The sequence below is a fragment of the Phalangium opilio genome, unplaced genomic scaffold, assembly GCF_054372755.1.
Source record: "Phalangium opilio isolate 3A_F unplaced genomic scaffold, DU_Popi_V2 ptg000037l_1, whole genome shotgun sequence".
Lineage (NCBI taxonomy): Eukaryota > Metazoa > Arthropoda > Arachnida > Opiliones > Phalangiidae > Phalangium > Phalangium opilio.
Genome location: NW_028324160.1, coordinates 5,978,147 through 5,992,723, shown reverse-complemented (window position 1 = coordinate 5,992,723; position 14,577 = coordinate 5,978,147). Strand labels below are relative to the sequence as shown.

General features: G+C 37.4%; 1 protein-coding gene across 1 annotated transcript; it reads left to right on the top strand.

Annotated features, from left to right (window-relative positions):
- The first annotated feature begins 6,695 nt into the window (after window positions 1-6,695).
- On the top strand, window positions 6,696-8,514 carry LOC149683493 (uncharacterized). Its single transcript, XM_089871295.1, has 2 exons — window positions 6,696-6,702; window positions 7,052-8,514. The coding sequence occupies exons 1-2, from the start codon at window positions 6,696-6,698 to the stop codon at window positions 8,512-8,514; spliced, it is 1,470 nt and encodes a 489-aa protein (XP_089727421.1).
- Window positions 8,515-14,577: the final 6,063 nt, after the last annotated feature.

The window sequence follows — 14,577 nt, the reverse complement described above, 5'->3', positions numbered from 1 at the left end:
ATTTCGACGCTCTGCAATTATTTAATGGAATTAAAAATGGAATGGTCTGCTTATTGAATTTAAACCAAAGTTTCTGTGAACTCTTTATCTAAATCAATTACCTTATTTATCTAGCAAAATAGTTGGCCAACCTACCAAAGGTTTTCCTTTTCAAAATAGTCTAGAAGGCAATTTATCACTATCGTAATGAAATAATCTTATAGATCATTCCATTACATACAGAGAAATCAACCACGGCAGGGCCCCAGGCCACAATCGGGATTTCAATCGCGCCCAGAATCAGTCAACACCAGACGTAGCCAAAAAAAACCAACGCGAGATCAAAGAGAATTCTCTCTGGCGAGATGGAATGAATGGAAAGTTTTGAAACTTTTCAACATTATAGCTGGGTCGGGTGAAAGTTGGGAAAACCCATCCGTGCTGTACCATAAAAGGGGGTCGGTCAAGTGCTATCTTTCTGTATTTATCCCTATAAAACCATTTAACCAAAAATATCCCACTAAAATTCAAAACTTCAACGGCCGTTGAGACCATATGAAAGGGTTAATTACCCTTTTAGTCAGGTACGTAATTCCTAGTTACCATCCTAGAGATAGGGTACACTTGCAGATAAAAATTAACATCTTCCATGATTGAGAAGACCATACAAAATGGTTAATTAAGGGCTCTACCGGAGTTTTGCGGGGTCTCTATGCTTACACGTGCGAACGGCAGATCACCTTTTACCTCTACAAAATATACAGTGCCAGTGGAGCCCTTTAGGCTTTAATATATGAAAGGTTTCAAATTTTATGCAATGACTAGACGTTATATAATCAATGGATGGCTCATTGTTTATAAATGGTTAAAGAAAAGCCTTCCAACTGTGTTTATTTTCTCTCAAACTAAAAGCTACAAAGACGGCAACAGGGTGTAATGAGTCAAACATAATATTTCTAAATTACATAAAACCCTTGTGATTGTTATCTGCTCATATTCTAACATTATTCAAAAATTCGTTATAGATTTAATAGAAACATTTCAACCATCTATCGGTGAAAATGCTGAACTAGATTTGATGTTGTAAAGAAATTATTTTGTAATGTGGTGATATACACCACCGTACTCTCATTACGAGAACTAAAAATCGAAAATGGAATGATCGTTTAAAAAATAATAATTTTTTCACGACAACAGAGATTAAGGGCTACATTCGATATCTCTATAAAACACATCATACATCGAATATATTCCTCTGGGTAGTTGATTTAAATATCCTGTTCAAAGTCAAATATTCAATTCTATTGCACCTCCACGGTTGACACGGAAGCAGTAGTTCTTATCGTTCCACCAATGAAGTTACACAGTATTTGATAAGCCTATTTTTATATATTATAAGATTTTATAATAAGTATTTTTTATATTTGGCAGTATTTATCTTTTTGATTTTCGTTTTGAATCCATAAATAGTAAATAACTATTCAGTTCATATGATAGATGGCGTTATTAGCTTAAACGTTTTGGGTGAAAGGTTGCAGCTCTGACCATTGACGACAAAGTTAAACTCTACACTTTCCTTACACCGAAATTTAGTTTAACTTGAAACGCATACTGAGCTGAATTGTAAGGCTTATTTTTGCCAGTTCAGCCTCCAATCATTGACCCTAGCAATATAAAGGTCGTATCCAAATAGAAGTCCAAGGGCAATGGTTACTTTAATCAGGGATCTTAGGGCAGAAGGAGGAGCTTAATTTTTCGGCAGAATACGGTCGCTGGTAAACCGAATACGAACCGGGAATAACCTTCTTCGTTGTGGAAAAACGACATCACGCTCATTTCATGCCTCAAGATCAACAAATCTTTTTTCTTCAACTCAAAATTTTGATTTAAGATGCACACATCCAATTTCAATACCCGCGTCAGCGAAATATGCTCATTTAGTCGCAATCAGGGCAAAAACATATATTAACAATACTGTAGGTGATATTGTTGAATTGCAAGCTAATGTGTATCTACCGATAAACATGAAGAGTAAAATTAATATAAAATGTATTTTATTTAAACCGTTCCATTTTAATTCTTTTAACTTTGACAAACAAATACCACTGTTTTGACTTTATTTTTGTTTCAGCACTTCATTCTCTAAAAATCTAACCTTTTTCAATACACAAATATAATTCTGTTTATTGGTCAATACAATTGGTTTACAGTAATAAGTTTCGAAGCATTGGATTTTCACAAATTAAGTTGTAATAATATTGTAATTCTAAAAAACCTATAATTTGATAGCGATTAAATTTTGGTTCACTAAGCCTATTGACAAATAAAAGTTCATTTGACCGACATAGTAGCGTTCTTTTGTGATCATTAAAGAAAGGATTATGTTATAAACAGATGTAGTATAGCTAAAGTAATATATAAACATCCATTTCAAATAATAATATAAAAAATATTCTTGGGATATCAAAATGAAAGAGAGCTTTTTAGCTACGAAACTGCTAAAGGCATCGAAATTACGAAAAATATTTCCATATATTAATTTTATTTTATTAGAAAACCAAATAATAAGGTTTTGTTGTATTTCTTTACACATCAAGACAAGGCGAACTGCTAACGCGGCAAACTAGCATAACAACGGACGGACACACACAGACAATCACATAGACTGCTTTTTAACCCTTTTCGTATTAACTTTGATTTGAGAAACAAGATTATCTTAAATATTAGAATAAATATTATTAATATTAAACATTTACTTGGTTAGTTATTCGCCTTATTGAGAGTTTCATCGTTTTAAAAAAGAACAATTAATCATTCTTGAGAGACTTGACTAATTTTGACGTTTGAAATGAAGCATACTCCTGTTGCGTCGCCTTTTCAAATAGGTAGTATATAAAGGATTCGAATCGTAGATATGGATAAGAAAATCCGCAATTGCGTGAACCTTTGGTGGAAGCCCTGCCATTGGGAGGCTAGACGTTTCTCGTAACCCTGGCCTATCGCCGCGTATGTCTTAACCTTAACGATTATAGTGGAGTAGAAGCCAGTGTGTACAGACTGGTGTCCATGTGGTATGGGCAAAGACCAGAAGATGGTGGTGTTTAGAAGCCAGTGTGTACAGACTGGTGTCCATGTGGGATGGACAAAGAGCAACAAATATTGGTGATTAGAAATCAGAAAGTACAGGACAAAAATCCAGGCGATGGTGGTGTTAGACAGACATTGGAATAATAGCCAGTGTAAGTGGAATACAATTTTCGAAATTTCCGGGAAATGCGGTCCGGAAATTGACAACACGTTTGGTCTGATTTGCAAACTGCGAACGCGGTCACGTGGGGTGTAACAACAGACAGACAGACAGACACGTCAACATAGAACCACTCCGTGACATACGTCACTCGGAGAGGTAAAAATATAGTGTAAGTACAAACTACAAAGAAAATAAGTGTACCATTAAATTGAAGTCAAATAAAGTTAATAGTTTGATATTATTAAGAAACAAAGCACCATTGTTTTAGAAAATTGAAGCTAATGCGTGAAAGTGCAAATCGAATTTTAGCTTTTAACACGCTATTGTTGTGAGAAAATTTGATAGAAAGACTCATGTAAACTTACTGCATGGATTTAGTTTGGTAAATCTTTCAGCAAAACCTGGTAGGTAGTGCATGATTCTCTTCTATATTTTTCTTCATAGACTACGCTCTAGCAGGTTTCTCGTCGTCCTTAAAACAAAGTTAAGTCATGGAGGAAATATGTTTTCACGCCACAGGATAGACAACGCCCAATCTCCGACGACAGCTTATTTTAACTCTATAAAAGAGAACAGGTCACCATAACCGCCTCTTCCACCCCCCCCCCTTTATTCCGTCTGTAGGACGTACATACGCCACAAAATGAAAATCATATGTTTCAATTTAAACCATAAATGTGTATTTAGTTTTTATCCAAAACTCAAACCCTGGAAGGCTTGAATTGAAACCATTTTGAAATCTAATGGATTAATTGAAGAACATATTCATTTTAGATCATTCTGGTTTTGATTTCAATAGTATAAGTTTGAACCCCAAGTTTATCTAGCTTAAACCATTACAGTACTCTTTAAGAATTGCAAAAGTACGAACTTAAACCATTTTCTAAAATATGGTTGTTATTATTTGGGTTTTCTAATTTTTTAATTCAACCGGAACCCAACACTCGAAAAAGGCCCGGTTTTCTTATGCAAGGACCTCTATGAAAATAAAAATATTTTTTAAAACCGGTGATCCTAACCTAACCTAACCTTATCATACCTAACCCAACCTTACCATACCTAACCCAACCAAAGCTTACCTTACTTTACCTAACCCAACCTAACCTTGCCTTACGCGACAAAATCTTTATTTTGTAGTGTTAATTCTTATTTTGACCATGGGCCAAGAATAGTAAGAGGACTAGGCAGTTGCAAGCTTCTACGCCGAAACGATTTCGTCTTTCTAAAAAAACAGCCTTCCCGTTTCAGCGGGGGTTGAAATAGGGGAGAAACCGGAATTGGGGTCTAGCATTTCCGGCTACGGCGAACTTTGCGAGATCTCGGTTGGCCGTATTTCAGAGTATTGCCCTTTAAATATGACGGTTTCCCGAATTTATCTTGTTTAAACCCAAACCTTGGGCCAAGGATAGTTAAACAGTACGGCAAAGGATAAAGTTAATAATTTAATTTTTCAAGATGGTTAAAAATAGTCTCAGCGCTTTAACTAACTGTAATAGTGATAGTCGCTACTTTCATAAACAGTACATGAAAGGTGTTGGGTTTATAACGTTTGATAAACTGATAACCAAGCCTTTGCTATGCATACAATGGGCGGAATGGCAGGCTTAATTTAGGCTCAGCTGCTATTACACTGTAAAAAAATAAGGTTCATCTTTGAATGCTTAGGCGTGCACAGCCCCGACACTGTGGTGGTACGCTTTAACGTTCAAATTTGAATAATTTCTTTGCGTTCAAATTTGAACAGAACACTATTGTTCAAATTTAAACGCTGACGCATTCATATTTGAACGGTGCGTAAGAGGTTGGTATATCGTGTAAATTTAAGCACGAAACCGCTCAAATTTAATTGGAAAATTAAACGTTTAATATTGAATCTTTATGCATTCATTATTGAGCAACACCGGAGAGTTTGATCTAGCGTTCATATTCAATTGCTTACGTTCACAATTGAGCAGTTCAACATTTAATAATACATGGTGGACAAGCGTTTGATGAAGCATTGAAATTTGACAGTTATAGCGTTGAATTTTGAATAGAGAAATTTGTTTTCAAATTCCATCGCTGAATGCATCATGATAAGGCATACTATATTAAATATACGCACTGATAAGGAAGAAATCTAAAGCTTGTACATCTCAGGGCGGGTGAATTTGAAACACAAACTATAATCGTTGTGTTAAATAATAATTCAGTTATATGAAGAAAGTCTGCACTTAAGGAAAGCGTTCATTATCAAGTTCTTTCCGATTATAACGTTGTAGCAATAAGTTATATTAACAAACTATTTGAAAGCCTATGTAAATATAAGGGAAAGGTGAAATACGCAATAATCCGTAACATTTCCTTTGATATTATTTTATAATGATGTTTATACAGGCAAATATATATTTAATTCAAGGTAAATAATCAAATTATAGTAAATTGTTGAGAAATTATTGTATTTTTAATGAAAGCTTTGTTTGTAGTACAAATTTACAGCAGCAGAATCAAGTAATTTTAGGGCACAATTAATTTTGTTTGGCACACGTTTTGCGATTGAACAATTTCGTTCTCGTTTGAACGCCCATATCATACTCGTTTCAACGCCCATATCACACTCGTTTCAACGCCCATATTGCACTCGCTTGAATGCCCATATCGCATTCGTTTGAACGCCCATAATGCACTCGTTTGAAAGTCAAAAACATTTTATTTGAATATCTAAAACGCTCTTGTTTTATTACTAATACTAATACAATCATAAGTAACATAATATCCATAAGTATGACAATTAGCCAAAACTAACTATAAACCTATTTTCGGACCTTTTACGTCATCATAAGTTCGCGCCCAGCACAGGGACCCCTAGCGGTGGAAAATGAAGCGACTTCCGCCTCATATTGAAAATCCGGTTCAGAGTTTTAAAGAGACGCCATTGAAATTTGAGTCGACGGTCCTAAGCCTTGGTTATATAGTTGATTTGTATTGACTTTTTACCGATTTTAGCGCGACCACATTACGAAGTTGAAAATTGCACTGGGTAGGTTTAGTTACCGAATATTTAGACTTCAAAAGGCTTATAATTTTTGGTGCTGAAATATCCGACTTTCAAAGTGAAACATACAAACACCGCGACCCTGCGAGCTTGTACAATAAATAGCAGACGAGCTATTTCCGACACAAATACGTTCAAGGAGAAGGTTTATTGTGATTGGCTAATATTGTAGAACTACGTCATTCGCCAAAGACCAGCATGAAGTAGTCGACGGGGTTGCAAGTCCTGGCCTGATGTAAGTGAGAGTGTCAGTGTTGATTATAGGTTTCATTTTGAAATTTGCATTATTACAACAGGAAGAGTCATACAATCCTATTTGAACGCCAAAACGATCGTATCTGAACGCTTCATTAGCCCAAGGCGGTTATTCAAAATTGAAATTGAATGGGATAAAGATTCATTTTTGAATGGTTATGTATAAGTTGTTCAAAAATGAATGGTTGAGTTAAGTTTTGATCGACATGACGGTAGTTTGATCAAAAATAAATGCTCATGACTGGTTTTGAATGCCTAAAACTCCCCTTGTTCAAAATTGAATGTCTCTGGTTAAATGTGAACGCGTCAATAGAGGCTTGTTCAAAATTGAACGGTCACTATCAGCTTTGAATGCCAAAAGCACGCTTAATTTTTACAGTGTAGTGCATCGCAGAACTCACCACTGCCACTCTTGATCATCAACAAATTCAAAGGAGATGTCACGGAATGGATTTTGGGGACAATTTGAAGCCACAGTGGACTCTAAAAATCTGAGTAAAGTTCAAAAATTTATGTATTAAAATCATATTTAGAAGGAGATGCTTTAAGATTGTTAGCGGGGTTAAAAGCCTCTGATAGTAACTACGACGAGGCCGTAAAATTGTTAAAAAATAGATACGGAAGGGATGATTTAATCGCTCATACACACATGCAGCGTTTGTTAAACTTAGAACCTATAAGAAATTCGGGGGATTTGGTCGCACTTAGAAAGTTATACGACGCTTGTGAAGTTAATATACGTAGTTTAAGATCTTTAGGCGTTAATACAGCTGTTAATGGTACCTTTCTATGCCCTAAACTAATGAGTTGCATGCCACGAGATATTCGATTGGAATATACTAAATTACGTGGGTCAGGTACAACATGGGATGTAGACGCTCTAATTGATTTTTTAAAAAAACAGATAGAAATAAGAGAAACTTGCGATAGGTTAGGAGAACAACAGGGTCCTACCCACTCAAAATTAGAAATGAGTTCTCACTTTAAACACGCACTTCCAAAACAACAAAGAAACGAGCGTCCCCATCCTAAAATTCATACAGCAAGCGTATTAGCTACCCAAGCCAAAACAAAACAAATGTTTTGCATATTTTGCAAGTCCCAAACGCATTCTACCTCATACTGTACGAATTTAAATATAGAAGAAAAAACCAAAATGATTAAAGAGTCAAATAGATGTGACTTGTGTTTCCGATATGGACACTCAATAAAAGAATGTAGAACGTCATATAGTTCTTGCAAATTATGCAACAAAAGACATAATATAGCCCTCTGTCCTAAAAACGAGGCAAACATAACAAAGAAAATCAACGAACAAGAAGTTGAAAAAGAAAAAGAAAAGGAAAAGGAAAAAATAGAAGTTAGCGCTAATTCCATAACCTGCGATAAAACGGTGTTACTTCAAACAGCCCGAGCTCTAGCAAAAAACCCAAAGAAAGGCAACTCACAAACAATACGTTGCCTACTAGATCCAGGCAGTCAAGCTAGTTTCATTGTAGAAAAAATATCAAAAAATTTAGAACTACCTGTCGTTGGAAAATGCCCAGTAGAAATAAGAAATTTCGGAAATGAGACACCCACAAAAGCAATCAGGAACTTGGTTAGGGTTAGTCTAGAAAAAACCGAAAATCCAAGTGAAAATTTATACATAACAGCAATAGAAGTACCATACATTGGTGAAGCTGTGACAATAGATAAATGCATACAAGTTCAGCAACTCATGAAAGAGAAACAATTAAGACTAGCCGACACACCCGGGCTCGAAAAAGACATAGGAATACTAATAGGCGGAGATAGTAGTAGTAGGAACCACCCAGATATGCAGAGATCCAAGATGGCCGCCACCCCAAGATGGCCGCCACTACCCAACTCCAACCAAACTGCCAACCCTAGATGGTGTTATTTTATGGAGAAATCTTACCTGATATTCCCTACCTCCCGCCGTGCTAGGGGTATTCCTGCCTTCCACCATGCTATGCCCCCCAAACAAGTCTAAACCAACCCAGACTTGTGTTATTTTGCCAGATTTCTGTTTGAATTTCCCGCCATAAGCCCATGTCTGAGAAACAAAGACAAATATACAAATAAAGATTTTATTGTTCTTATCTCTAGTGTAAAAGCATCTTGTTCAAAGTGACATTTTGATTTTCAAAACTTGATATTTTAGTCGAAATCTTAACTGAAAGCCGCTCTTTAAATCGTAATAAGCGCCACTAGCTTTCTTCATGCATTCTGATGGCTGACGTCAAGTGGCGTAAGATAAACGATGCCGGATGAATTTTGATGAAAGACAGGCAGGGTAATCGAGGATTGTTAGAGAAAGATATTTTAAGTAAAGTCCTCCATTGGTTCTCGAAGATCATGGACCGAGGCTTGGTTGTTTTTTCGTTACTTCTTGTGTCCAAAATGTATCCAGCGGAAGAAGTAGCAGGACTTAACTTAAACTCGATTTTCCTTCATTGCGGTAGTCAGTTGTATGCACACATATGACACCGCAATGAAGGTTGATTCTTAGCTATCAATTGGATCAGGGCTACTTTCTTTTTCCATACTATAATCGGTAATGTTTTATTTAATTATGAAAAACTAAATTTTTGTTATAAATGATTCCGAAAATCTTACTTGATAGCCAACTTAGAACCCGACAAGTCGGGTTCTAATGAGTCGAATTTGGTCTCTTCCCAGACTATTCCTGAGAAGAGCCAGATGGAACAATCGAATTTGGTCTCTTCTCACACAGCAAAAGCTGTGTGAGTCCACGATCGGCGGGTAAAGACATCTTCGTACTGGTACTGAGTAGTTTTATGGATAAGCGTCTAGTTAAACAACTGATAACTCTCTCTTTAAAACACGGTTCTTATATACTAAAAGATCGAGGTCAAATTTAATATTAGAAGAGTTCTCTAGGCAATGCTTTCGATAAATTTATTTGTTACCGACCCCCCAATCTTTAATCTATTTTATTGGATGCGGTTTAATTAACTGTTCACGACTTTCACGTAGATGCTGCAAGGATGACGACTTAAAACCTTCCTTGTTTTGAGGAAAATATTTTATTGGATGCGGTTTAATTATTGACGTAGATAGTTCAAGGATGACGACTTAAAACCTTCCTTGTTTTGAGGAAAATATTTTATTGGATGCGGTTTAATTAACTATTCACGTCGATGTTTCAAGGATAGTGACTTTAAAGGCTTAACAATTTTGTTGTTTTGATGAAAATAAACTGAGTGTTTTTCAAGATTGCCAATGGCTCAATGGTTTAAGGCAGGGTTTACTATTGTGATACCCAAAAAGGTGGCGAGTTCAAATCCCGGCCAGTCCACCGAGCCATTGGCAATCTTTTTTATGTATAAAATAACGTTAGCCTAAGAGATCAGTGTTAGTTGGTGAACAAGCGTCAGTCATGAATGACGCCTTTTTTTTAACTCTAGCGTCTAATACGTGTCTAGATATATATCCAAACAATACTCAGTCAAGTTTTAAAAATTATTTGCATCAGCCCCTAAATTTGAGTAGTGATTATGAAGTTGGGTTGGCAGAAATCATATTTCCAAATCATTGGGTGAATATAAGCGAAGATTTTAACAAATTCGAAATTCAGGTCATAGAAGATCCAAATCGTGGCAATTATACGGCTGTTCGTGAGCCTGTTGAATATCAAAAAATAGAGATACCAGTCAATCGTTATACCAAGACCAAAGAGTACGAACTGCCTCAAAATTTTGTTGAGCTTTTAAATGATGATGTAAACAGTCATCCGTATTTAAAAGACAAATTATCTTTTAAATTAGTGAATAAATATAAAGACGGGGCCCTAGGAAAACAGTTAGATACAAACTTTCCCGTTTACCTGCAAATTTTAGGAGAGGAAAACATACGGTTCAAAATACCAGCTGATTCCCCCTTGGCCACGCTATTTGAATTTAAAGAGAATAATTACGAAGATGTTCCCTATATATCCAAATATCCTGTATCAAAGCATGCTAAAAATATAAGTTTAAATTACACTAATAATTACGTGGAAATCGAAATTGATAATGTTGGAGATAGTTTTAAAAAAAAATTTGATTACAAGTACATTCCCAAAGCCGCCATTAAACGTAAAACAAGCCACGAGGTTCCGCCAATAAGAAAAAAGCCCCAGCCGGAATATAAACCTGTACCGCCATCTATACCTATTTTACCGCGAACTACGCCTTTTCTCCCGATACCTATTGCTACGACTGAACCCGTAGTATTTGTACAACCACAGCCACCCAAAATAACCCCTCCCCCACCACCACCCCCCAAAATAACTATTCCAAAACAAACCTCTCCAAAGCCTTATTATCCAGCATATTCAGGGCCTGACCCCTCTAAAACGCCAGCTTCAGGTAAACAGTTACCTCCAAATTCGACTAAACCGACACCTCCAAATTCGACTAAACCGATACCTCCAAGTTCAAATAAACCGATACCTCCAAGTTCGGATAAACTAATACCTCCGAGCTCAACTAATTCAGCCGCTACTACAACGATTAATTCAGCATCTACCACAACAACTAAACCAACATCTACTACAACAACAACAACAACTAGGCCAACCCCGTCTACTTCAGATCCCTTAAAGATTCTGACTACAGAGCCCCCAAAGGCTGAATTACCGAAGTCAAAGCCGGAGCCAACGAAGTCCGAACTACCAAAACCAAAGGCTGAATTACCGAAGTCAAAGCCGGAGCCAGATCCCCTGAAACTTCCGGATCCCCCCAAAATTCCAGCTCCGGACCCATATAAGCCTGATCTATCAAAACAAGAGACCCCGAAACCCTCTACCTTCGAACCACTAACGCCGACCCCCTCGCCAACGGAGGTTGAGGAAATATATATATTTCCAGACCCCCCAAAACCTGACTTACCGAAGCCCGACTCACCGAAAACCGACTCACCGAAACCCGACTTACCGAACCCCGACTTACCGAACCCCGACCTATCAAAACCCGACCTATCCAAGCCTGATCTCTCAAAATCTCCAGACTCTACAACATCCTCTACTTTTGAGCTACCCGTATTACCAACCCCCTCCCCACCACCGGTTAATGAAAAACCCTTGTTTCCGCAGCCAGTTGATCCGCCGAAAAAAAAGCCCGAACCAATTATCTCTGAAAAGCCTAAGCAAATTAACCCCGAAGATTATGATAACTATAAGATATTGTTCTTACCGCAAACTTTTAGAGCCAGTAAAACGCCAGAGAAAAACGCCGAAGGGCTTTATCGAGCCGTAACGCGTACTTTAGAAAAATTAGTATTTAAAAAAATTGAAGTAACATATCACATTATAGATAATCGGGGTGATGCTATCATGTATAATTTTAAAACACCGGAATGGGTGGAAATTAAATTTTCTCCCCAACTAGCTAAATTGCTTGATCTTGACCCCAATAAATACTACACAGGGCGCAATCAATCTGGTCCTTTGAGGATGACGGTACAAGAATATACCATAAACGAAAACAATGCATATCTAGAATATCGAGTTAATAGAACCATAAAGCGCTATACCCCCTGGGAAGAACCGTGGCTTTATTTCTTTTTTAAAATGTCAGGCGAGTTTAGATCGACAGTTGATTATAAGATTTACGAAGATATTGCCGAAAACCTCCAAATAACGGCGCGCAATTTTGACCCTTTAAGATTGCAAAAGGCCGAATTTAGCGTTATTAAACAAGGAGCGGAGCATTATTTTAGAGTCCATTGTCCGGCAAAAATTGAAATGCTCTTGCCAAAAGAATTGCGTGATATATTAAATTTAGAAGCTGAATACGTTGGTGGGACGTTTTTATCCACTAAACCTTTAGAGCGTAATTTTACACATTTCAAAACAACTAATGACACATTTGTCAATTATCGCGTTCATGACTCGCTAATGTATCTATTTACTAGGACTAATTTTACAAAAATTAAAATACCCGCGGGCGAATATACCTGCGATTTGACGGCGACCGGGGCGGTAATTCCCTTCTCTTTACATTTAAAAATTATAAATCAGTTATTGGGTGTTCAAAAATATATGCCTCGCCAGTATTTTAAAATGTACATTCTCAAAACGGAAACGGAAAATAGATACTATGTTCGTCTCGAAATAGAGCCAGGTGTTCGCGTATCAGTAGCTGGTCCAATGGCCAAGTTATTTAACATTCCCGAAGAGGGAGAATTTTTTCAACACAGTCACTCGGGAGTAGCTTTGGTAAATCCCCGATTAAGATCAATGACATTGACGGATAATAATAATTTTTGGACTAGCGAATACGATGTGGATAGATTTCCAGAAGATCCCGACTATGCTGACCAGCCGTATGTACCCGGGTCTCAAGCCAGACGAGTTGATAATTTCGCGTGCGAGATACCTCCCGGGGTATATTATCATATTAGCGATGTTTTAAGTGCTATGAGCGAAGCCATGTCCCCGACGCATAGGAAAAGTCTAAAATTTACGCAGAATGTAGACGGAACCGTGACGGTTTCAAAACTGAACGATACGGTCTCAATTTTGTTTCCCAAAACAACACCCGGGAGGGGGCTGGGGAGACTGCTAGGCTTTAGTGCCAATCAATTAGATCGGTATCTTAATAACGAGACTTCGGAGTATCCCGCGGATATCATGAGAGGCGTCGATGCCATGTTTGTCTATACCAATATTATTCGGCAACAGGTAGTAGGTGGTGGTCAAGCCTTTCTGCTGCGTTTCATAAAAATGCCGGCTTTTTCGCTGCTAGACGAAGAGAACCAGGAAATATTTAATAATATCGACTTTTATCCAATTTCAACTAGCGATATACAGGAAATTGAAATTGAATTGAAATCCGATTACGGGGAAAATATCCCGTTTAATTTAGGCAAAGTATATATTAAACTGTTTTTTAGGCGTCGACGTCAATAGAACAGGAGCAATGGTGCCTAATAGATATACTCTGTATTTCCAAAGAGGATCCTCCCTTCCGGCTTTACACGCAAACGTTTTCCAATCCGGAGGTCGCTTCAGTGTGGGCGGCATCTTTAATTCTTTATTGCGCAAAATTACACCCTTTATTAGGCCAGCCCTTAGTACGCTAGCGTCCGAAGCTGTGGGTTTGACAGGCCGAGTTATTAGCGATGCTCAAAACCCCACCATATCACCACGTGAATCTATTAAAAGAAATGTCAAACAATCTATAAATTCCCTACTACATAAAGGCGTGGACCGGTTCGTCAACACTCAGAGCGGGACGGGCCGAAAACGAAAGAGGACTGCTAAAACAAGCCGGAGCAAACGTGTTAAGCGACGCACTAAACGCGATTTTCTAGACTAAACATGTCGACCTACGAAAGTGTTCTATCCGATTTTGAAGTATTTGAAAAGCCAGTGGTGAATAATAATATTGTGGGGACTAAAACGACTGCTCATTATCCAATTGCCCCACTAACTAATGCTAAATATGTAGAATTTATCATTCCTCCCTCAAACAATTATCATGATTTGACTAAAACTCTTTTGAGAATAAAATTTCGCGTTTTACACGAGGACGGCACGGCCGTTCCAGATGCGGAAAAGAAAGTCTCGGTAACAAATTTAATAATTGCCTCGCTATTTTGTCAAGTAGAATTATTTCTTAATGGCGTTGCCATCCAGCAACCTAATAATATGTACCCATATATGGCCTATTTTAAAATACTTTTAAATTATGGACAAACGGCGGCCAATTCCTGGTTAACTTCTATGTTATATTATTTGGATACCATTATCGATCCGGCGACGGCTTTAGAAGACGCCAATATTAACAAAGAAGATAATGGTATTGGTCGTCGCGCTAAACGCGTGGCAAAATCAAAGACGTGCGATGTAATTGGCGAATTATTTCTGGATATGTTCAAAACGCCCAAATTCTTACTAGATAATATCGAGGTGCGAATTAGACTTCATCGGAGCTCCACGGATTTCGCTATTATTCACAATGAGCAGGGCAAAAAGTATAAGATTGATTTAACGGAATGCACCTTGTTTACGCGCGAAATTGAGGTTAATCCAGAGCTGCAGCTAGCT